The following is a 26,192-nucleotide window of genomic DNA, read 5'->3' on the forward strand; positions in this document are numbered from 1 at the left end:
AATATGTTGTTGTATAATTTATTGTAGCTTTAAATATACTCTAGACTTTGCATTTAGATAATCAAAATAGCTACTAAAACAAGATTTGTCCAATCTACTCAAGTTTGGATGATTTATTAATTTGTCAAGTTATTAACTCCGCTTATTTTGACCTGCAGTTGGATTGATTTAGGTTAAACATGTAAGCGAGGATTGACCCGTGAGAAGTCTTGCTAAATATTTTTTAGTTTTGTTTTGTTTGATATGTTATATTCAATCGTGAACCATCCTATTTCTATTCGTCCAAATTCAATTCAATCCGTCCATTTGACACAATAATTTATTAAATAAAACAATTGATCATATCATACACATTGAAGCACAATACACATTAAGTCTAATGAAGTGATCATAGTCTTCTTAGATATTTCCGCATTCCACTTCATGGAGCTATAGCACTGCATTTTCCAAAAACAAACCAATTAGTAAAATAATAAACTGACCGTATTACGTTAAAATTAGAATAAATTGCAATTTAGCCATGAACTTAATTTACCTTCACTTAATTGACAATTAGAGGTTTCTTATGGAAAATTGAATGGTAATTATGATAATTATAATTTGGTCTTCTATATGCCATCATCTCAGTATTCCTGTAATTCTTCTGCTTGAACACTCTAGTTGATGATGAATCTCTTAATCTGCTCAAGAAAATATTAACCAAATTAATCAGGATTAATATATGATTAACGTTACCGGCACGAAGACATTGTCATGAAATCATTTCACTCGTGGAATTTGAAACTTCATGATAGTAATGGCTATATATTCAATTTCGGGTTAAAAAGAGGCTAGTTCATATTATTTTTAGGAAAAACTACAGAATATGACAAACATACCTATATATTCAAGAAAAATAGCTACATTTTATTTTTTTTCATAATATATGGATATAACTACACAATAAATAGCAAAGTTAATTATATACAAATAAATAATTTTTATATACATTTAATATAAATAAATACAAAATAGGAAAGTTATTATTGAATGTCTAATTAATTATTGCAGGCACGTTTTACGTGATCTTTTCCCAATATTTACCATCATCAACTTTTACTCTTTCATGCCTAATTAATTTGGCTTAAAGTATTTTAATTAATGAATAAGTGAATTTCTTTCTGGGCAATTAAGAATCGTTGATAGGCTTCATTTTTGTATGCATATTATTTGTATCTTATTTAACTATATTTATGTATATTAGTATTTAATTATATTTTTGAATGCATATTTGTGGTATGTTATTTAACTGTATTTATGTATATTAGTATTTAACTATATTTTTGTATGCATATTTGTTGTATCTTATTTAACTATATTTATGTATATTAGTATTTAACCATATTTTTGTATGCATATTCGTTGTATCTTATTTAACTATATTTATGTATATTAGTATTGCTAAATAGTAATTGCTCACACGGTTTCGTCTTCTTTAGCCATTTTTATCAAGGAATATTGGTAACATAACTTTGTTCTGGATGAATTTATAATAGGATTTATTGTGGCTCCTAAAATACACACATTGGTTATAACATGTTCATGTTTAAAGTTAAATCCAATAAAAAATAGTTGTATGCAAATAAAGTCACTTTTATTCAATAATTGTATATTTACTCAAAAGGTATATCCTAAATATATGGGTATGTATTCCTGTGTATTTTTAGTTAAATGTATTTTAATTTTTACCTTCATTGATTTTTTAATTAACGTTTTTTCTAAGTTTTATTCAGTCATTATTATGACATATCAATACCGCATCTTTTGAGACAACAAGAGAATGGAGTATTTAAACTGATAAGAATGTGATCGGGTATGTCTTTAAATAAGTAATTATTAGTTCTAATGTTAATAATGGAAAGTTGCTCATTGTATGGACGTAAATAAGGATAGTGAGTTATATTTAGAGTCAATTCATTATTTAGTTTATTGTACTTAAAGATGTATTAGTGTATAAATAAAAAAATAAAAATTGTATACAAAAATACAGTGAAAAAAGATATAAAATATAGTCATTTATTGTAAATAACATACTGCTCTTATTTTTATGTAAAAATTAGGCAAATGACATAGTATAAGAAATAAATTACTTCCTTTCCCTACTCTTTCATTAATTACCAAAAATCCCTTTTTTTAGTGTTTTCGGATACATAATATAGCAGCGCGGATACTTTAATTAATAATGGGCGGATACTTAAATTATTAAGTTGTTAGCAGCACAGATACTTAATTAAAGGGCGGATGCATAATATAGCAGCACAGATACTTTAATTAATAACGGGCGGATACTTAAACTAATAAAGTATCCGGTTAAGTTGAATTGGGGGAAAATAAGGGATTTTTGTATTTTAGTAAAAGAGTAGGGAAATATTGAGAATAGGTAAATAAGTGTTGTGTATTTAAGTAATTTTTCCTATTTTTATACATAATTGAGTTCACGAATGACACATTTGTGGCAAAGGGTGACAAATATAACCACAAAACTCTATTCCGCTTTTTAGGTCACCATGCAGATTTTATTCCTATTTTTGAAAGTTAATACAAAAAAAGCCTTCGAAACTAGGACTGACAAAATATTAGAGTGTCATTTAACGTTTATAATATATTAGAACATGGTCAAGCATTTTCTCATAAGCTTTTTAGTTTACTCGAGGAATCTTTAAAGTGTAATCTAAAAGGTCCATATATCACAAAAGAACTAAAAAAGGGAATAACCGGCAAAAATTATTGGCTTATTGCATTTTATTTTCAATAATTTACCAACATTAACTATGGTGAGATGGTTCGGGATCCCTTCACCATAACTAAAGGGCTTATGTTTGAACGCGGTCTTGCAACACGTTAATCTAGATTTTGACAAACTTTAACACGAATATTGAATATTGAATGAAAAAAAAAACTGACATGACAATAAGTTGTAAAATAAAAAAGTGAACAACAATTAAAAGAGGGAGGAAAATATTACTTTTTGCAATCCACATTAGGATCAATAGAAATAGAAAGGCAAATGTTGCAAAGTTGAGGTATTTGCTTAGCTCTTTCTTGAGGCATTCACAAATACTTTGAAGCTTCAAATCATTATCAGAAGTAGCTATTTTCATTAATCCCTTAACACCATTGCAACAATGACCACTAATATCACCTTTTCCCATTAAAAAATCTTTGCATGGTAAAAGCCTAATAATGATATTAGGGCATTGATAATTGCCATTAACACGACTAATTGCAATAATTAGAGCTAAAAATACAAGCTCGAAAATTAAATTCGAACGACCCATTTTGGTAAAAAATAATAATTATTATTTGTGATGGAAAGTTCAAGATTTTTGCATTTATCTAGTAGAAATCTTAGGCTGATAAAAAAGTGTAACATAAAGTTAAAGTGAAATGAGCTTGGATTTTACATGTGAGCATGCATCTAACTTATAAAAATGTGATTTATTGGACTATATGTGTAGTAGTAGCATAAAACATGTATATTACACTTTAAAATAAAAAGATATTATGATTTTAAAAGAAAGAATAATAGAAAAGAAAAAAATTATCACTTAGAAGCTTTTACAAAAAGAATTTTTCATATGTTGCTAAGTTATTTACTGGTAAAAACGCACTTAAATTATTAATTTTTTTGAGTTTCATATCTCAATTATCCATTGTTTTGTTTACCTATCTAAACTATCAATTTTTTGCAAGTTTTGTACCTCAACTATCAAACCTTTTTATATTAGAACACACCTTGAAGTTGGTTCTCAAGGAGCATAATTAAGAAATTTGGGATTAAGTTTTAGTCATGTTAATATTTTTGAAGCAAATCTTTATTGATTTGTAACTTAAATTTAAAAGGATAATAAGATTCATTCATTCAAAAAGGCGAATTTTTCCTCTCAAGAACTCATGCTTTAAGAACACACATAACAAGGGACCTGATTGACTGAAGAAGAACAATCTTGAAGTGTTGATGTTTAAATGTTTGTATTGTGCTGAAATTGTAGGATTCGTTTCTCATCTATAAAGAAACGTATCAAGTCCTTTATCGATTACTGATTGTAGGAACACAGTTAGAGTTTGTGTCTTACAAATTAAAGTCTATATCAATTAGAGTTAGTTAATATAGTGGGCAATGGGTGCATTGTTTTGTCTCAGTTAAGTAATAGAGTTATTACTTGTTGTGAGATTAAGAGTTTAATCTCTTGTAGTGTATTTGAAGTATGTATTCACTTTTGCTTGTGATTAGTGAAAACAGTTGAAAATCTTATGTGACAGGTCGTGATTTTACCCCTTTAGCTTGAGTAAGGAGGTTAAAACTGTTTGTCTTCACTGTCGTTTAAATAAACTCTTTACTGCATTTCTTCCGCACTTTTAACCTAGTACTATAGCACACTGTGAAGCTTGCACATCTCAACAAGTACCATTATGGTCATCGCAGAAATCCTTCTGCAGAGTCGGGCCAAAACAAGAGTATTGGCCTGACTAATTCAAATTCAGAGTATGTTGGGCATAGTCATAGCATTTTTGATTTTTCAGTTAACCAACCAACACAACGAAGAAGAACATCTGATGTTATGAAGAATAAGAACGATCGCGGCAATGGATTCGTTCCTCCTAGTCCGAATAGACTGATAAAAAATAGCAAAAATCTATTTGATGATCTTGTAAGTTTCTTATTCTCTCTTTCATCTGCTTTGATGAAGTGATTAATATGTCATTTTCAAGAAAAAAAAACTGGAGGCACCAGATCCATGGGCTAATACACACGAAAAACTGGTAAATCCGGGTAATTCTTAAAGATTGGTTGGTAAATGCGAAAATAAACCTTAAAAATGATGGGACTATACGTAATGCTTCTCCAACTCATTACGGAGTAACATTTTGGATGCTCCAAGGCGCCAAATTCATGTGTTTATACACGAATAATCGAGAAAGTTGTGTCATTCCTAAAGTCTGGCTGGTAAATTCAAAATAAGCCTTAAAAATAGTGGGACTATACGTAATGATTTTTCAACTCATTGCGGAGATTCGCATAAAGTTTTTAGAAAATAATTTTGGGTGCTTCAAGGCATCAAATCCATGGGCATTTACACACGAAAAATTGGAAAAGTACCGTAATTCCTTAAACTTGGCTAATAAATTTGAAATAGGCCTTAAAATGGTGGGACTATACGTAATGCGTTCCACATAAAGTTTTTCAAGAAAAAAAATTAAGGTGCTCCAAGGCGTCAGATCCATGGGCTAATACACATGAAAAATTGGGAAAGTCACGTAATACCTAAAAAATTGATGGTAAATACGAGAATAGGCCTTAAAAATGGTGAGACTATACGTAATGCTTCCCTAACTCATTACGGAGGTCCTCATAAAGTTTATTTAGAAATAAATTTTGGGTATGTCACTCCCCGAGCCTACACCCTGGGCGGGACTAGCACTCGAGAACCATTGCTGGCCCCCAAGCGAACCCTTAGCCTGGCTAGACTCTTAGCGGAAGACTTACTCAACAGAAAAAGTACTTAAATGATCTGTCTGAATAAATAAACTGAGAATGTTTTAGAAAATAACATTCAACTTTGCCAAAATGGGAATTCAAGTCTTTAAAATCAAACAACTGAAATATCAAGACTAAAGAACTCATATCCAACTGTCTATGAAGCCTCAAGATACAAAGAGGGATGTCGGGACAAGACCCTCGATCATCTTAACAATTGAAATAGCCAAAAGCAATAAAACAAAATATAACCAAAGGGATCCTCTAGAAAGCAAAGAGGCTCACCAACTGACTCTGAGTGCTCGACTGGATCAATGAGGCGCTGGATGCTGATCCTGATTACATGTATCTCCATCATAAAATGATGCAGGCCAAATGACATCAGTACATTGAATGTACGAGCATGCGAGGAGAAAATTAAACATGACAAAAGCTTGAACTGAATTCTGAAAGAAACACTTCAGTTTTACTCAACTCAATGCACAAATAGACAATAGTAAAGATGCAGTTTATGTAAAGCATTTAAACAGAAGGTAACAACTCAATTTACATATACAATAAAGTAATATAATTTTGTGGGAGTTTCTCTAACGGACAACCATCACTATGAGCTATGTGATGATACAACGTCTTGCCCACGCTGCCAGAACTGTCCTATAACTTGCCGGGATATAGAACGCCTCAACTAAGTGGATCCACTAGTCTATGCTAAAGAGTATTAAGAAATTATCTAAAGAGTATGACCCTTTCTACCCACGTTGGCTATATGATTTATGGAGACTTTGAGTTATTATGAACTCGTCCCCATATCAGTGCTCAATACTACTCCCAAAATATACTCAGCTCATATGTTTAAAAACATAACTCCTTCTCTGTGATTTGAGGTTATTACTCAAAAAGCTTATCTCTTAAAAGAGATGAGACTCAAAACTACTAATGAAAACTCATTTGGAAATCGGTGTTTCCTCTCATCTTAAATGTGAAAACATTTACTTTTTGGGAATACATAGTCCCCGTATAATATTTTAAAGAAATGAACTCGACTCTACTCTTTCTCAATCTCAATGCTTAAGTCTTAAAACAAGTTAAAAAGATTTGCAAAAGACTTCATAAAATGACTCGAAGAACTCTCAAGAATTAAATCTTAACTGTACCTTGAATTTGAATTATGAATTCAAGGTAGTGATTCGTGAGAGGAAAAATCTTGTGATGTTTAGGAGTGTTTTTAGATAGTTAAACATGAGAAACGATGAAGAAATCACTGTCTGGAAACAAGTCCATGACGCGGAGATGTATTTAAATATTTGATCGCGAAATTAATTTTGAAACAGAGGAGTCCACGTCCTATCCGCGATGTGGAGGTGATTTTTGTGCACTGGGGGAGCAGGTCCGCGACGCGGATTTGCGTGTTGAAATCTGCTTTGACTTTTTTTTTCTTCATTTTCTCACCCTAATTTGCCTAAATTTGATTCTTTTTCTCAATTCCTCTTTAGATTCAGATACCTAATATATGTACACAATATTCTAACCCAAAACAACTCTTAAAATCGATAAAACTCTCTCTAGAAACTCATCGACCCCATCTAAGTTCAGGAATGAAAGAATTTCAAGAACACAACTCAAGAACATCAAATCCTCAATATTTTAGGATGAAAATTGCACTGAAATAAACATGTTTGGCGCATGGGTGAACAAACCCAACGCTATGTTAACTCACATACCTCGTAGGATTGAATCCTTGGCGAAATTCACAACCAAAATCGCAAGAACTTGACGAATCTTGAACTTTTCTTCTCCTTTCTCCTCTTGAGTTCTTTCTCCAAAAACCCTAGCGTGGTTTGGTAAATGCGTAAACCGAACTAACTCAGTTTAGACCCCAATTAAACTTCTAAAAACGAAATAAATTAATTGGGTATAGAAAAGACCAGCATACCCTCCTAAATTCCGGTTTAGACTTTTCTTTTCTAGACAACCCGACTTAAAATGGGCACATCTCCCTCATACGAACTTGAAATTGATCAAACTTAGTGGTGTTGGAAAGATAATTCAAACATATTCCCTACGGTATCTTGTAGCCCACCTAACTCATCCTTTGCTAGGAGTTATGGTCATTTAAAGTTGACCCAAAACTAATACTTAGCTTAACTTTGCCAAACTTTCCAAATTTGATTATTTCCAAAAACGTTTTCTTATAATTCTAATTATTTCAATAGCGGGGTGTTACAATATCTCCCCCTTGGGAACATTCTTCCTAGAATGAGATTACTCTTAGTAGGCTAATGGTGTAACATCTAACATTCAGCTCAAACACCCAACAAGCAAATCTAACACATTAAGTATATCAATTAAAGAGTACTAAGAAGAGAATTAGTACCTTGATCTTGAATGTCTCCGAACTCAAAGAGATGATGATATCTCTTCTTCATGTCCTCCTCAGCTTCCCAAGTAGCTTCTTCAACAAACTGATTCCTCCATGGAACATTGACTGATGCTACATCCTTGGTCCTTAACTTGCGAACTGGACTATTTAGAATCTGAACAGGAATCTCCTCATAAGATAATCTATCATTAATACCAACATCTTCTGTAGGTATAATAAGTGAGGATCGCCCATACAATTTTCCAACATCAAAATGTGGAATACCGGATGACCCGCTGCTAATTCTTGGGGTAGCTCTAACTCATAAGCTACATTACCTATCCTTTTGGATATTCTGTAAGGACCAATATACCGGGGAATAAACTTCCCCTTCTTACCAAATCTCATAACACCCTTCATGGGTGAACCTTCAAGTATACCTAATCATATACTTCAAACTCTAGGTCTCTTCTCTTAACATCAGTGTAGGATTTCTGATGACTCTGCGTTGTTTTCAACCTCTCTTGAATAACCTTCACTTTCTCCATAGCTTCATGAACCAAATCTGGTCCTATTAACCCAGCTTCACCAACCTCAAACCATCCAATAGGAGATCTGCATCTTCTCCCATAAAGTGCCTCATACAGAGTCATTTGAATGCTAGAATGGTAATTATTGTTATAAGAAAACTTAATGAGAGGTAGGAGATCATCCCAATTACCTTTGAAATCAATCACACAACTCTCAACATATCTTCTAGAGTCTGAATAGTGTTCTCTGCTTGACCATCTGTTTGAAGATGAAAAGCAATACTCAAGTTCACCTTTGAACTAAACCCTTTCTGGAATGACTTCCGCAATTGTGTAGTAAATTGTGCACCTCTGTCTGAAATAATAGACACCGGAGCCCTATAAAGTCTGACTACCTCTTGGATATATAACTTAGCATAATCTTCTGCTGAATGGGTAGTCTTTATTGGCAAGAAATAGGTTGATTTAGTCATTCGGTCTACAATCACTCAAATGGAATCGTGTTGCCTGTGAGACCGTGGAAAACTTGTAATAAAGTCTATATTAATCATCTCCCACTTCCATTCCAGAATCTCTATATTCTGAGCCATACCATCGGGCCTCTAATGCTTTACTTTAACTTGTTGGCAATTTGGACACTTAGCAACAAATTCTGCAATGCCCTTCTTCATACTACTCCACCAATAAACCTCTCTCAAATCACGATACATCTTTGTGGAACCCAGATGGATGGAATATCTAGAGCTATGAGCTTCCTCCATAATCCTCTCTTGGAGTTCATCCACCTTTGATACACACAACCTACCTTGATACCTCAATATACCATCTCCCACTTGTTTAAAATCCATCACTTTTTGCTTATGAACATTTGCCTTTAACTCAAGAAAAATAGGGTTTTGATCTTGCTTCTCTTTCACTTCAGACACAAATGATGATTCAGCCCCATTTATGACCACTACTCCTCCTTCTGTGGAATCCATTAGTCAGACTCCTAATTGCACAAGTCTGTGCACATCTTTCGCTAACTCTCCCTTTTCTTCCTCAATATGGGCGGTACTGCCCATAGATAACCTGCTTAAAGCATCAGCAACCACATTAGCCTTACATGGGTGATATAGAACACTCATGTTATAATCCTTGAGTAACTCTAACCACTTTCTCTGTCTGAGATTAAGCTCTTTCTAACTAAACACATACTGAAGACTCTTGTGATCGGTGAACACATCCACATGAATACCATAAAGATAGTGATGCCATATTTTCAAAGAAAATACTACGACAACCAACTCTAGATCATGGGTTGGGTAATTCTTCTCGTGAACTTTCAGCTGTCTGGAGGCATAAGCTATAACTTTACCATTTTGCATTAACACATAAGCCAACCCAACTCTGGACGCATCACAATACACAACAAAACCTTGCATACCCTTTGTTAATGTCAATACTAGGGCAGTAGTCAACCTAGTTTTCAATTCCTAGAAGTTTTTCTCATAAGCCTCAAACCATTGAAACTTCACTATTTTTTCTGAGTCAACTCAGTCAAAGGGGATGAAATAGATGAGAACCTTTCTATGAGCCTTCTATAATATCCATCCAACCCCAAGGAACTCCTAATATCAGTTGGAGATGTGGGCCTAGGCCAATTCTGCACTGCCTCTATTTTTTTAGTATCAACCTGAATTCCATCACCGAAAACAATGTGACCTAACAATGCCACAAACTCAAGCCAAAACTCACACTTAGATAACTTAGCATATAACTCCTTATCATTTAGAGTTTGGGGAACTATTCTGAGATGACTATCATGATCTTTCTTGCTCCTCGAAACGATTAGAATGTCATCAATGAATATGATAACAAACATATCTAAATAAGGCTTGAATACCCTATTCATAAGGTCCATGAATGCTATAGGAGCATTGGTCTAACCAAAAGACATAACTAGGAACTCATAATGACCATAACGGGTCCTGAAAGCTGTCTTTGGAATATCACATTCCCTTACTCTCAACTGATGGTAGCCTGATATGAGGTCTATCTTGGAAAAACAAGTGGCACCTTGAAGTTGATCGAAAAGATCATCAATTCTCGAAAGAGGAAACTTATTCTTGATGGTAACCTTGTTCAACTGACGGTAATCTATAAACATTGTAGACACGTAATTTTTGACCGAATTTAAGGTATTACACCATTTTTAGTACATAAATATTGCTTTTATATATAAATTAAATATTTTATTTTTTTTCATCGTATTTTAGTAAGTTTATTTTAAAAGATTGAAAAACTACAAAAAATATATGTTTTCTTTTTATTTTAATAAATAAGCTAGTATTTCTTAACTAGCTATTTGACTTTTCTAATATTTTATTAGTTCAAAATAATTAATTAGTATTTTTATTATTATTATATATATATTTAATCTAAAAAAAAAAAAAACCTACACTACCCCACTACCCCAACTCACCTACACATTTACCCACTACTCCTCCCACTCAACCCCACTACCCCACAACACCCCTATACACACACGACACTACACACACCCACACTCCAATATATAGACACAACACAACAACACAAAGAAAAAGAAAAAAAAAAAGACGGACAGAGACAGAAAAACGGAAGGAAAAGAAAAAAAAACATTTTTCATCCCAAAAACAAAAACACACGAGCAAACAAAAAAAAAAAGACCTTCACATCTCTTTTATTTTCTTTTAAAAATACATCAATTCATCCAGATCTTTGTTTTCTTTCTCATTTCTTTCATATAAATACAACACATATACCACTACATACAATCTATAAAAAGGTTCGTGGGTATTCTAATCGAGGTTCAATCAAAATTTTGCGGTACTTATTCTCTTTATTTAAGGTTCAACTTTGCCTTATTTATTTAATTTATTCATGGAATTTGATGTAATTTTATGACAAATTTTATTATATTTTGTTTCATTCATGAATTTGATAGAAATGATTCATTTGTTAGTTGTTATATCTCTATTTCATGAATGAAAGTAGCTTTAATTGATGATTTTTATTTATTTATTTATTTTTATTTGTTAGTTGTGATCTCTTAAAAATGAACATGTCATAACATTGTTCTTGTCTTGATTTAGATAATAATGATAAAGTAGGTATAGTTAGGCTAAAAAAATAAATATAAATAAATTATTGTTGTTTTATTTTATCAAACAAAAGATGAAATTTATTTTTTGCAATTCGATATTGTTTTCTTTGATTAGAAAGTGTACACTTAATTTTGACATCAACTTTAAGAAATTGCAAAAAAAAAAAAAAAAAAAAAACATATGTAAAATACCTTTCCCTCGGTCAACAGAATTCCTTACCCTAATTTCTAGTTCGTAGACCAAAACTAAAAGAGTCATTTCCTATTGATTAGGGATTCGAAAAGGTGACTTGGAACACCATAACTCAATTCCAAGTGGCGACTCTGAAACAATAAAATATAATCCCTTAATCAATAACGTCACTTAAATTGGAAAAACCCTTCCGCCGCCTTGCGCGAAAAAGGGGTGTGACATCTCTGGCGACTCCGCTGGGGACTAATCAGAATTTGAGCTTTGTATATTTGACTTTTACTTTATTTTATTATATTATTTCATTGGATATATTATTTTGATGACCTAATGTGCTATTTGCTGCTCATTTATCGCTTTGATATTGTTGAATTGTATATAATCTGTCTTATCGTACACCATCTGAGTCTCTAAAAATAGGGTAGTAGGGAATGCAGTTATGCATCCCAATTTCTTTTGAGATAAAGCTGGAGTGTCTGAGCACTCAATGAAGGATTTTAGTCACACATGTTAGGCAAAGTTGGACCAGCAATGAAGTCGGAATAGCGCTGCTACCGATAAGTTGCCCCTCCTTGGCTCGAGTTGTCTATTCGGGTAAGCCAGTCTAGATACCTATCTTATTCCGGTTTGAACCTAGTAAAACTAGAACATAGACACGGTTATCCCTAGAAGACTCCGATTCATGTGACTTAGTGAGCCTCAAAACAAGAGTTGGATCCATCCAGGACAAGTATCCCTCTCTTACTTGACCACTTAGCTCATTTTATGTGCTACATGAAAATGCATTTATTTGAAAGTTTCTATAAATTGACTCATTTTAGTATGACTAATACAATGAAATTTTTTTAATCTTTTGATCTTATTTTTTTTAAAAAAAAAAAGAGAACACACGAAAATATTTCTTCTTTTAGAAGTAATAATACATTTCTTAAAATAAAATAAAAAATTTGCATTACTTAATGAAAAGAATAATAATATTTTTATATAGATTTTTTTCATACAGTTTGTAAAATAAAAAAAATTCAAAATATTTTACTTTCATAATACTTTGAAAAATTATATTTGTCAAAATAAAAAATAAAAATTTAATATCTTAAAGTTTTTTTACTGTCCAATCTGGACGAACTACGCACACCTGATTCTCACCTCAATGAGATACGTAGGCAACCCTCTTTGGGTTCGGTAATCTTTATTCAAAAATAAAAAATAAAAAATCGTTTTTCAAAAGTTAAAAAAAAAAAGAAAACAAGAAGCTTTAATCTTTATCAAAAATAAGTTTTTATTAATTTTCTTTTAATAATTCAAATAAAATAAAATAAAAAACTAAAAGATTTTATCTCAAAGCTCTAAAAAAGAAAAGCTTAGTTATTGAGTTTTTGAAAAATATGATCTTTGCAAGCGTGTTACGTATGCAATCTCAAACGGATTTGATCAATGCATTATTTTAAAAAAAAATTATAACTGAAGAAGGTTTAACCCTAACAAGCATTATTATCTATGCACAGTTAAATTAAGGTGGTTGATTTGTGGTTAAGCTGACATCCCATCCCTATAATACAAGGTCAAAAGGGAAAAACAAAATGACTCACAAAGACGGAAATGAGTCGGACAATGATGAGGTCCAGAACCAGATGATGTCACAAGAAACTGTGTCAGCCGAAGAGATAAGGATACTAAGACAACAAATGATAGAGATGTACGAAGCTTGGATGAGTGGACAAGCTCCACCGCCTTCAATCCGTGACTATCTAAATACAAATATGTCACCTCTTGTCCAAGTATCGATAAGTGATCTAATTTATCCACCTGGATTCGGTCCCGCATCCAATGTAGCTGGAACTTCTACGGTGCGCCCTTTGAATACGCCTATGACAAGTAATCCACTATTCATTCCAACCGCGCCGACTAATGTCCTTCAACAACCTATAGTGGAGCCAAAATCCATCAATGATCCTCTACCCAAAGTTCAATATGATCGAGATTATACTCCTGAATTGACTTTTAAAATTCCAGGCTCTTACCTTCACACTCATCAGTATAGTTCCCCTGTTGAAGCTGAAAAAACTGTTGAGAACGAGGAACATGAAGAAATGGCTAGAAAAATGAAGAGTTTGGAACAGAGTGTGAGAGATATGCAAGGATTGGGAGGTCACAAAAGTGTCTCGTTCAATGATTTGTGCATGTTTCCCCATGTTCATCTGCCCATCGATTTTAAAACTCCAAAGTTCGAGAAATATGATGGACATGGAGATCCTGTAGCTCATTTAAAGAGATATTGTAATCAATTGAGAGGGGCTGGAAGCAAAGAAGAATTGCTCATGGCTTATTTTGGGGAAAGTTTGATGGGAATTGCCTCAGAATGGTTCATAGACCAAGATACTTCTAACTGGCATACATGGGATAATTTGGCTCGATGTTTTGTTCAACAATTTCAATATAACATTGACATAGTTCCAGATCGTACTTCACTTGTCAACATGAGAAAAAATACTACCGAAAATTTTCGTGAATATGCTATTAGGTGGAGGGAGCAAGCTGCTAGGGTTAAACCACCAATGAAAGAGTCTGAAATGATTGATGTTTTTCTCCAAGCGCAGGAACCAGATTACTTTCATTATTTACTTTCCGTTGTTGGAAAAACATTTGCTGAAGTTATTAAGATTGGTGAAATGGTGGAAAATGGCATCAAGTCTGGAAAAATTGTAAGTCAAGCTGCCTTGAAAGCTACAACACAAGTGATTAAAAATGGATCAGGAAATTTTGGGGGAAAGAAAATGAAGGAAGATGTAGCAAATGTTGTGTCAGGCACACAAAAAGGTCCAAGGGGTCCACCTTATCAATCTGCACCACCTCAATACCATCATTATCTCCCTATGCAAGACACACAATATTCTGTTGTTCCACCTCAATATGCGGTTTACAATGCACAACAATATGCATACCCACCAAATTATCCTCAATGGCGAGCGTCAACATATCAAAATGTTCACCCTTCTTCTCGAAATTTTCGAGCACCTTATAATCTTTGTCCGAGACAGGGATTTGGAGGAGGTCAAAGGCCTAGAAACAATTTCACACCAATTGAAGAGTCTTACACAAGTTTATTTAACAAGTTGAAACATTTGAAGATAATAGAGCTGATTCCTCAAAATTATATGGATCCACATGCAAAGAGTTTCAATCCTATAGCACGATGTGCATACCATTCTGATGCTCCAGGGCATAGTATTGAAGATTGTCGTAATTTTAAAAAAAAGGTGGAAGAGATGATTCAAACAAAGATGATTGTGGTTCAAAATGATGACCCCCAAATGTTACTATGAATCCTCTACCGGCGCATAGTGATGTACACTTTATCGAGATGATATGTGATGACAAAGAATATGACAATTCTGAAGAAAAGACAATTGGAATTGGTAGAGCTTTTACGAAGGCTAACTTGCAAAACAGTGGCTAAGAAGTTCAGCTTGGTGATTGAGAGACACTCTTCTTTTCTCTAAAAAGAGTGTATAAATAGTTTATTTTGTCATCATTTCTGCTATGCAATCATTTTTATTTTTAGTAAGTCAAATCTTTCTATCATTTCTCTTATGCGTTTGTTTGTTGAGTTTTGACGTAGTTTGAGTTATTATAGAGTTGTGACCTAAATTTAGTTTGTTGTCTTGTCACCAAGTTTTTTTTAGATCTTTAATATAATCTTTATTCTGTGTCACTTTGATCCGTTCTATCTGGCATTCCACATATACATCTCTTTTCAGTTCAATTTTGTGACATGATATGCAAAAGGATTTGGTCAGATCTTAAGATTATATCTAATCATGAAATGAATACATAAAAAAAAAAAAAAAATTTTTTTGAGGAAATGAATAAAGGACTTAGACACCTTGATACTTCCTTTAGTATCAGAAAAAAAAAAAAATCATCTAACTTGACATGTCATTTGTTGTCAAGAAGGTATTACTCAAATGGAGATTCTCAGCTGACAAACATGCAACAAAATGATATACATATTCATCAATACATATGTTGCAAAGAAATATTGTATGAATTTCACTTCACATCTTAAAGGGAATTGCTTGTATTTGACATTTTTAATAATTGATATGACGAAGGCATTTCATTCAACTATCCAAACACCGTGTAATTCTTTGCTATCCCTTTTGAGCCTTAATTTTATTTTTCTTTCATACCCCTCTTTTGGAATAAAAAAAAAAAGTCAAGAAAAGAGAAAAGTGAAAAAGAGAAAGAAAAAAAAAAAGAGAAAAAAAAAGTTGAAGTGAAAAATAAAAATAAAAATCCAATAACAACAAAAAACAAACTTCCTGAACTACGTTCGACCTGATTCTTGCTTTGACAAGATACGTAGGCAACCTTATTTTGAGGTTCGGTCCAAACAAAAAAATATCTAGAAAGTCCTCATCACAAAAATTGGGGCAAAAAAAAAATAAAAAAATAATAATAATATTAATTATTATTATTATTATTATTATTTTATTGTATTTTTGTAAAAAGAGTCGATTTCAAAAGTTGTAAGTCTTAACCCTGTTACGCAGTATCTTTGAGCTTTCATGCCAATCCTTTCATTTTAACCCTGTCCAAAAGCCACGTTATAATCCAAATAAAGACCTTCTGATCAATTTTTAACAATGACAAGTCAAGCAAACTTTCAGTGTTGATTATATAAGAAAAAATGTTATGCCACTCGCATAAGGAGTGAAAAATGAGGGAATCTTATCGATGAAAATCCTCAAAATCCCTATAGGAGATCATTTGAGTCGAGAGAAAGTAAAAAATGAGAGAGTCTTATTAGTGAAAACCCTCAGGGCATGGTAAGACGATAATGAGTGAGAGATAAGAAAAAAAGACTTGTTAGTGAAAACCTTTCGAGGCACCACTAGTCAATTAGTAGTCATAAATCTAGTGTAAAAGTTGGATTATAGAAGTCTGACTTCAAAGTTGAAAGTTTGACAAAGATAAAGTTTTGGATTGATTGGACAGACCAGACCATTTAATCCAAAAAGCATGTCATGATCATTATAATTGACCACCACTATCAATGGAATCCATTTATTTTTATTTATTTATTTTTTATTTTTTATTTTTTCTTCTTAAAAGGATCAAATATTATTTCTTCTTATTTTGCGTCTCGCTCAATTCAATCTTGAGATAGTCTTCATTAAGCAGGCAGAAAATGATTTCAAAATTGCTACCATCTCTTCAATCGTACAAAACAAAGCTTGATTAGCTCATCAATCGTGACATAGTTCAAGAAATAGTGATATGCATAGTAACTTGTCAGCAATTGACAATTTTTGAATACAAGGTTCAATTATTGTTGGAGGGTGGAAACAGTATAACAAATTTGAAGTTGAAAGTTCTGAACAACTAGAGATGTTTTCAAGATTATCAAGGTGAGTTGACTAGCAAACGAAAGCAGTCAATTTCAAGCTAAAATTAGCTTCAAACATGGCAACAACAGGAGCAAGTATCCTCAAAGCCGATGCCACAATTCGACCACCATTAAAAAAAAAAAAAAAAAAAAAAAGCATAAACTTTCTTTTGTTTCTTTTCTAAAACAGGGAAATATTCCTTACGTAAAAGATATCTTGAAGACCCAAATTTGTTGCAAAAAAATAAAAAATAAAAAAATTATTGCATTGTTTCTCCTATGATAAACGTTTTCTAGTCTGAGACAATTATTTTTATTTTATTTTATTTATTTTTATTTCTTTACTAGGATAAACATTTCCTAATATAAGACATTTAAAAACTAAAAAAAAAAAAAAGGGGATAAAATATTGTGGTGATTTTATTTGATGATTCTGTTAATTGAGATCTTCCTAAAGTACTGAGATTTAGTTTAGCAGGACCCTCCTACATAATGAGATTTAGATTAGCAGGACCCTCCTACATAATGAGATTAGCAGGACCCTCCTACATAATGAGATTTAGATTAGCAGGACCCTCCTACATAATGGGATTAGCAGGACCCTCCTACATAATGAGATTTAGATTAGCAGAACCCTCCTACATAATAGGATTAACAGGACCCTCATACATAATGAGATTTAGATTAGCAGGACCCTCCTACATAATGGGATTAACAGGACCCTCCTACATAATGAGATTTAGATTAGCAGGACCCTCATATATAATGGGATTAGCAGGACCCTCCTACATAATGGAATTAGCAGGATCCTCCTACATAATGAGATTTAGATTAGCAGGACCCTCCTACATAATGGGATTAACAGGACCCTCCTACATAATGGGATTTAGATTAGCAGGACCCTCCTACATAATGAGATTTAGATTAGCAGGACCCTCCTACATAATGGGATTAACAGGACCCTCCTACATAATAAGATTTAGATTAGCAGGACCCTCCTACATAATGGGATTAGCAGGACCCTTCTACATAATGGGATTAGCTGGACCCTCCTACATAATGAGATTTAGATTAGCAGGACCCTCCTACATAATGGGATTAACAGGACCCTCTTACATAATGGGATTAGCAGGACCCTCCTATATAATGGGATTTAGATTAGCAGGACCCTCCTACATAATGGGATTAGCAGGACCCTCCTACATAATGAGATTTAGATTAGCAGAACCCTCCTACATAATAGGATTAACAAGACCCTCCTACATAATGAGATTTAGATTAGCAGGACCCTCCTACATAATGAAATTTAGATTAGCAGGACCCTCCTACATAATGGAATTAACAGGACCCTCCTACATAATGGGATTAACAGGACTCTCCTACATAATGAGATTTAGATTAGCAAGACCCTCCTACATAATGAGATTTAGATTAGTAGGACCCTTCTACATAATGGGATTAGCAGGACCCTCCTACATAATGAGATTTAGATTAGCAGGACCCTCCTACATAATGGGATTAACAGTACCCTCCTACATAATGGGATTAGCAGGACCCTCATATATAATGAGATTTAGATTAGCAGGACCCTCCTACATAATGAGATTAACAGGACCCTCCTACATAATGGGATTTAGATTAGCACGACCCTCTTACATAATGAGATTTAGATTAGCCGGACCCTCCTACATAATGGGATTAGCAGGACCCTCCTACATAATGGGATTTAGATTAGCAAGACCCTTCTACATAATGGGATTAGCAGGACCCTCTTACATAGTAGGATTTAGTTATTTTCTCCTAGGTAAACACTTCTTACTCTGAGACATTATTTTTCTTTATTTTTTCTCCTAGGATAAACGCTTCCTAGTCTGAGTTTATTTTTGAAAATTTACATTTGCTAATAACTCACAAAATTTTTCTAGTGAAAACTGGGGCAAAATTTTTGTTTATTTCTTTTGTTTGTGATGGTTTTCAGGGTTCTTCAAGCGAAACATGGATTGGAAATTCAAGAATAAAGTTTCAACTCTTTTTCAGAATGATTAATTTCATGATAGTCAGAATCAGCTTCTTCAATGCATATAACAACCTGACTTCCTGACGTCTATTTCTATTCAGCTTCTGATCAAGAAAACATGCAGTCATTCAAGAACATATTCAAATTGCCATTTTGAAGAGTGCCAAAAGCTCACTCTAAGCGGCAAGTTAAGCCTCAATCCAATTCAAGATCAAGATACTCACCCAAAAAAATCAAGGTGATATCTGAAAGTAAAGACACAAGTGAAGACTCAAGAGAAGCTGTATAGATATGAGCTTGTACTTTTATTTTTCTATTGACTATTAGCTTTCATTATTTTTATGTAAGGATAGGAACCGCAACTTGGACCCTCGATAAAACCTCACTTAACTTCAAACTCATCACCTCATCTCTTTGAACTACATGTGACCTGATTCCCCTATAACCCGGGATATGTAGGATGTTCAAAACTAGGACTCGGTCGCATATTTTTCTTTTCGAATAAGATTCCGTTCAAAATTTGTCACGTTGTCTACTTCTTTGTCTGAAAACTCTTCGTGTTTCCAGTCAAAGAGGGGCAAACTGTAGACACGTAATTTTTGACCGAATTTAAGGTATTACACCATTTTTAGTACATAAATATTGCTTTTATATATAAATTAAATATTTTATTTTTTTTCATCGTATTTTAGTAAGTTTATTTTAAAAGATTGAAAAACTACAAAAAATATATGTTTTCTTTTTATTTTAATAAATAAGCTAGTATTTCTTAATTATATTTCTTAACTAGCTATTTGACTTTTCTAATATTTTATTAGTTCAAAATAATTATTTAGTATTTTTATTATCATTATATATATATTTAATCTAAAAAAAAAATAACCTACACTACCCCACTACCCCAACTCACCTACACATTTACCCACTACTCCTCCCACTCAACCCCACTACCCCATAACACCCCTATACACACACGACACTACACACACCCACACTCCAATATATAGACACAACACAACAACACAAAGAAAAAGAAAAAAAAAGAGACGGATAGAGACAGAAAAACGGAAGGAATAGAAAAAAAAACATTTTTCATCCCAAAAACAAAAACACACGAGCAAACAAAAAAAAAGACCTTCACATCTCTTTTATTTTCTTTTAAAAATACATCAATTCATCCAGATCTTTGTTTTCTTTCTCATTTCTTTCATATAAATACAACACATATACCACTACATACAATCTATAAAAAGGTTCGTGGGTATTCTAATCGAGGTTCAATCAAGATTTTGCGGTACTTATTCTCTTTATTTAAGGTTCAACTTTGCCTTATTTATTTAATTTATTCATGGAATTTGATGTAATTTTATGACAAATTTTATTATATTTTGTTTCATTCATGAATTTGATAGAAATGATTCATTTGTTAGTTGTTATATCTCTATTTCATGAATGAAGGTAGCTTTAATTGATGATTTTTATTTATTTATTTATTTTTATTTGTTAGTTGTGATCTCTTAAAAATGAACATGCCATAACATTGTTCTTGTCTTGATTTAGATAATAATGATAAAGTAGGTATAGTTAGGCTAAAAAAATAAATATAAATAAATTATTGTTGTTTTATTTTATCAAACAAAAAATGAAATTTATTTTTTGCAATTCGATATTGTTTTCTTTGATTAGAAAGTGTACACTTAATTTTGACATCAACTTTAAGAAATTGCAAAAAAAAAAAAAAAAAAAAAACATATGTAAAGTAATCAAAAAAAATTATTCTAGAAGTTTAGTATTTTACTTTATTTGTTTTTTTTAGGAATACATGTTTTCTTTTAATGTTAGATCAAACACTTAAATAAATTAAAAAATATTTGTTCCAATTAAGAATGTGGTTACACATCTTTTTTTTGAGATATTAAAATAAACTCAATGATGCGGTGACGCACCTTGTCCACTAATATAATTAGTTTTATTAATTTAAGGTAGTGACTTATAAAAATAAGGTTATTAAGTGTGATGCAAAGAAGACAGTTATGTCTCTAAAATGTCAAGATCGAGAATGCAGTTATGCATCCGGTTTAAGACTAATAAAATTCAACAATTAAAAAAAAAAAGTGAACCAGGGCCGTAGACACAAATTATCCAAAAACATATTAAAATAAGTATGAGTCAATAAAAGCGACCGTGCTAGAACCACGGGACTCGAGGGATGCCTAATACCTTCCCATCGGTCAACAGAATTCCTTACCCTAATTTCCAGTTCGTAGAACAAAACTAAAAGAGTCATTTCCTATTGATTAGGGATTCGAAAAGGTGACTTGGAACACCATAACTCAATTCCAAGTGGCGACTCTGAAACAATAAAATATAATCCCTTAATCAATAACGTCACTTAAATTGGAAAACCCTTCCGCCGCCTTGCGCGAAAAAGGTGTGTGACACACATCCTAAGAGAAACGCCTTTCTTTCTCATAAATAAGACCGGAGCGCCCCAAGGTGAGACACTTGGTCGAATAAAACCTTTATCTACGTGATTTTTCAACTGCTCTTTCAACTCTTTCAACTCTGCTGGGGCTATTCTATATGGAAGAATAGAGATAGTATGAGTATCAGGAAGAATATCTATACCGAATTCTATTTCTCTCTCAGGAGGGACTCTGGGTTGATCATCTGGAAAGACTTCTGGAAACTCACTCACAACTGGAACTGACTGAATATGGGGTGTCTCAATATTTGAATCATTAACTCGGACTAAGTGATAGACAGAACCCTTAGAAACTAACTTCCTCGCCTTAAGGTATGAAATGAAATGACCCTTATGCACTGCTGAACTGCTACTCCACTCTATAACTGGCTCATTAGGAAACTGGAACTTAACAACTCGAGTTCTACAATCAATTGAGGCATAACAGGCATAAAGCCAGTCCATACCTACAATGACATCAAAATCTACCATGTCTAACTCAACTAAATCAGCCATGATGCTTTTTGTGATTGAAGGAAATGGTACAATCATGATAGACTCTCTTAACTAGAATAGACTCACCAACAGGTGTAGAAACACTGAAGGGCTTAGGAAGTTTCTCGGGAAGAATATTGAAATTCATGGCAATATAAAAAGTCACAAGAGATAGACTCGCTCCTGGGGTCTAGCAAATCATAAACATCAAAAGTGAAGACTTTGATCATACCAGTAACAACATCTGGAGAATTCTCTTGCTCTTGGCGAGTAGTGATAGCATACAGACAATTTGCCCCTCCACCGGTCCTTGATGTAGCTCGTCTAGGTGCAGCTCTGTCTGGAAAGGCAACTGAAGAAGATTGAGCTATATTGCCCTGATTCCCATTACCTTGCCTATTCTTAGGGCACTCTTTTATGAAGTGACCTTCTTGACCACACTTGAAACAACTAGTGAAGCCATCACGACACTTACCTGGGTGGTTCCAACCACACTTAACACAAACAAGATCCCAGTTACCTCCTTGTGCCACACTACCTTGAGACTGTGCAGGTCTAGCTCTGAAGTGCTGTGAATTCTGAATATTGTACTCATTTTTGTTCCTTGGTGCAGGTGCACTAGCAGATGATGGAGCAAGTCCCTTTTGGTTTTGTTGGAAGGATGTCCGATTGGCATTATTCTTCTGCTGCCCGGACTCATTCCCAGATGTCTTTGCCTTTTTGTTTCTGAACTATTCCCTATCCCTTAGCTTATCTCCTCAACCTGCTGCACATGAATCATCAGCCTCAGTATGTCCATATCACCTATTAGCATTGCAACCTTACCTTATTTACTCGACAGATGATACAATCCAGCAACAAACAAACTCATCCTACTCCTCATATCCGCAACCATTTCTGGGGTATAACGGGAAAGTTGGGTGAACTTCAGACTGTACTCATGAACACTCATTGATTCCTGCTTAAGAGTAAGGAATTATCGTACTTTTGCTTCTCTAAGTTCCCGGGGAAATAAACACCCTAAGAAGGCACTCTCAAACACATCCCAGCTTAAAATTGGTGCACCCTCAGCTCTACCTTTGTTCCATTGGTCAAACCAAATTCTAGCGACACTCTTCAGTTGATATGCAGCTAGTTCTACCCGCTCAGCATCAGGAATACGCATAACCTCAAACACTTTCTGAAGTTCCTCTACAAAGTTTTCCAGATCCTCAGTGATGCTTGAACCAGTGAAGCTTGAAGGATTCATCCTTAAAAATTCACGGATACTAGAAGTATCAGCCACTTCCTGTCGATTCTTTCTCTATCCAACTTGATTGGTCATAACTTGACTCAACATCCGGATAGCTTCCCAGAACTCAGCATTGGTGACCTCTCCTTGGGGTTGCACTTTAGGTGCATTAGGTACCCCATGCTCCTCAATATTTCTCATAGCAGGATGACCTCTGACAACTCTTCGTAGAGGCACGATCTGAAAGACACGCGCAAGCACGATTTAGCAAGAAATTTTATAGAGATTAACTCTATCGCACGAAGTGAATATAAAAGAAGTAAGATAGTTCCTAAATTTTACAGCCTCCTAATTATAAATGTGGCGCGCTTCATACCGATAACTAGGACTCTACAGACACAGCTTCATAGACTCCTTAGGACTCTTGAAACATGGCTCTGATACCAAGTTTGTCACAACCTGAGCCTACACCCTGGGCGGGAGTGGCACTCAAGAACTATTGTTAGCCTCAAGAAAATCCTTGGCCTGGCTAGACTCTCAGTGGAATACTTACTCAATAGAAAAAGTACTTAAATGAACTGTCTCAATAGATAAATTGAGAATGTTTTAGAAAATAACATTTAACTTTGCCAAAATGGCAACTCAAGTCTTTAAAATCAACTAACTGAAATATCAATACTAAAGAACTCATATCTAACTGTCTATGAAACCTCTAGATACTAAGAGAGATGTCGGGACAAGACCCCCAATCATCTTAACAACTGAAATAGCCAAAAGCAATAAAACAAAACATAACCAAAGGGATCCTCCGAAAATGAAGGAGGCTCACCAACTGACTCTGAGTGCTCGACTGGATCAACGAGGCATTGAATGTTGATCCTGGTTACTGTATCTACATTATAAAATGATGCAGGCCAAATGACGACATTACGTTGAATGTACAAGCATGCGAGGAGAAAACTAAACATGACAAAATCTTGAACTGAATTATGAAAGAAACACTTACCTCACCTTTACTCAACTCAATGCAGAAATAAACAACAGTAAAGATGCAGTTTATATAAAACATTTAAACAGTATGTAACAACTCAATATACATATATAATAAAGTAATATAATTTTGTGGGAGTTTCTTTAACCAACAACCATCACTATGAGTTATGTGATGATACAACGTCTCGCCCATGCTGCCAGAACTGTCCTATAACTTGTCAGGATATAGAACGTCTCAACTAAGTGGATCCACTAGTCTATGCTAAAAAACATTAAGGAATCATCTAAAAAGTATGACCCTTTCTACCCACGTTTGCTACATGGTTTATGGAAACTGTTATTATGAACTAGTTCCCATATCGGTGCTCAATACTACTCGAAAAATATACTCAACTCATATGTTTAAAAATATAACTTTCTCTATGATTTGAGGTTATTACTCAAAAAGCTTATCTCTTAAAAAAGATGGGACACAAAATACTCATGAAAACTCATTTGGAAATCGGTGTTTCCTCTCATCTTAAATGTGAAAACGTTTACTCTTTGGGAATACATAGTCCTTATATAACATTTAAAGAAATGAACTCGACTTTACTCTTTCTCAATCTCAATGCTTAAGTCTTAAAACAAGTTTAAAAGATTTGCAAAAGACTTCATAAAATGACTCGAATAACTCTCAAGAATTGACTTTTAACTGTACCTTCAATTTGAATTATTAATTCAAGGTTGTGATTCGTGATAGAAAAGATCTTGTGATGTTTAGGAGTGTTTTTAGATAGTTAAACATGAGAAACGATTAAGAAATTACTGTCTGGGAACAAGTTTGCAACACAGAGATGTATTTAAATATTTGATCGCAAAATTAATTTTGAAAAAGAGGAGTCTGCGTCCTATCTGTGACGCGTAGGTGATTTTTCTGCACTGGGGGAGCAAGTCCGCAATGCAGACTTGCGTGCCGAGATCTGCTCGACTTTTTCCTTCTTCGTTTTCTCACCCCAATTCGCCTAAATTCAATTTTTTTTCTCAATTCCTCTTTAGATTCAGATACTCATTATATGTACACAAGATTCTAACCCAAAACAACTCTTAAAATCGATAAAACTCTCTCTAGAAACTCATCGACCCCATTTAAATTCAAGAATGAAAGCAATTCAAGAACACAACTCAAGAACATCAAATCCTCAATCTTTTAGGACGAAAATTACACTGAAATAAACATGTTTGGCGTGTGGGTGAACGAACCCAACGCTATGTGAACTCACATACTTTGTAGAATTGAATCCTTGGCGAAATTCACAACCAAAATCGCAAGAACTTGACGAATCTTGAACTTTTCTTCTCCTTTCTCCTTTTGAGTTCTTTCTCCAAAAACCCTAGCATGATTTGGTAAATGCGTAATTTGAACTAACTCAGTTTAGACCCCAATTAAACTTCTAAAAATGAAATTAATTATTGGGTATGGAAAAGACCATCTTACCCTCCTAAAATTCGGTTTAGACTTTCCTTATCTAGACAATCCAACTTCAAATGGGCATATATCTACCTCATACAAACTCGAAATCGAGCAAACTTAGTGGCATTGGAAAGATAATTCAATCATCTTCCCTAGGCTATCTTGTAGCCCACCTAACTCATCCTGTGCTGGGAGTTATGGTCGTTTAAAGTTGACCCAAAACTTATACTTAGCTTAACTTTGCCAAACTTTCCAAATTTGATTATTTCCAAAAACGTTTTCTTCTAATTCTAATTCTTTCAACTAGCGGGGTGTTACAGGGTGCTCCAAGACGCCTGATCCATGGGATAATATACACGAAAAATTGGGAAAGTCATGTAATTCCTATAGTTAGCTGATAATGCGAAAAGGCCTTAAAAATTGTGG

The 26,192-nt window shown here is 33.7% G+C and overlaps 1 protein-coding gene across 1 annotated transcript; it reads left to right on the forward strand.

The window, feature by feature from the left end:
* The first annotated feature begins 13,304 nt into the window (after nucleotides 1-13,304).
* LOC125809371 (uncharacterized) lies at nucleotides 13,305-23,044 on the forward strand. Its single transcript, XM_049489026.1, has 3 exons — nucleotides 13,305-14,964; nucleotides 22,703-22,878; nucleotides 22,931-23,044. The coding sequence occupies exons 1-3, from the start codon at nucleotides 13,305-13,307 to the stop codon at nucleotides 23,042-23,044; spliced, it is 1,950 nt and encodes a 649-aa protein (XP_049344983.1).
* The last annotated feature ends 3,148 nt before the right edge of the window (nucleotides 23,045-26,192 follow it).

This window comes from Solanum verrucosum, unplaced genomic scaffold (genome assembly GCF_900185275.1).
Source record: "Solanum verrucosum unplaced genomic scaffold, falcon-dt-bn FXZP01000062.1, whole genome shotgun sequence".
In the NCBI taxonomy this organism is placed as follows: domain Eukaryota; kingdom Viridiplantae; phylum Streptophyta; class Magnoliopsida; order Solanales; family Solanaceae; genus Solanum; species Solanum verrucosum.

Coding starts and splice junctions, on each gene's coding strand:
- LOC125809371 (XM_049489026.1), top strand. CDS start 13,305: ATGACTCACAAAGACGGAAATGAGTCGGACAATGATGAGGTCCAGAAC. Junction 14,965..22,702: donor GCATAGTATTGAAGATTGTC/GTAATTTTAAAA, acceptor TCCTTGGTGCAG/GTGCACTAGCAGATGATGGA. Junction 22,879..22,930: donor CACATGAATCATCAGCCTCA/GTATGTCCATAT, acceptor TTTACTCGACAG/ATGATACAATCCAGCAACAA.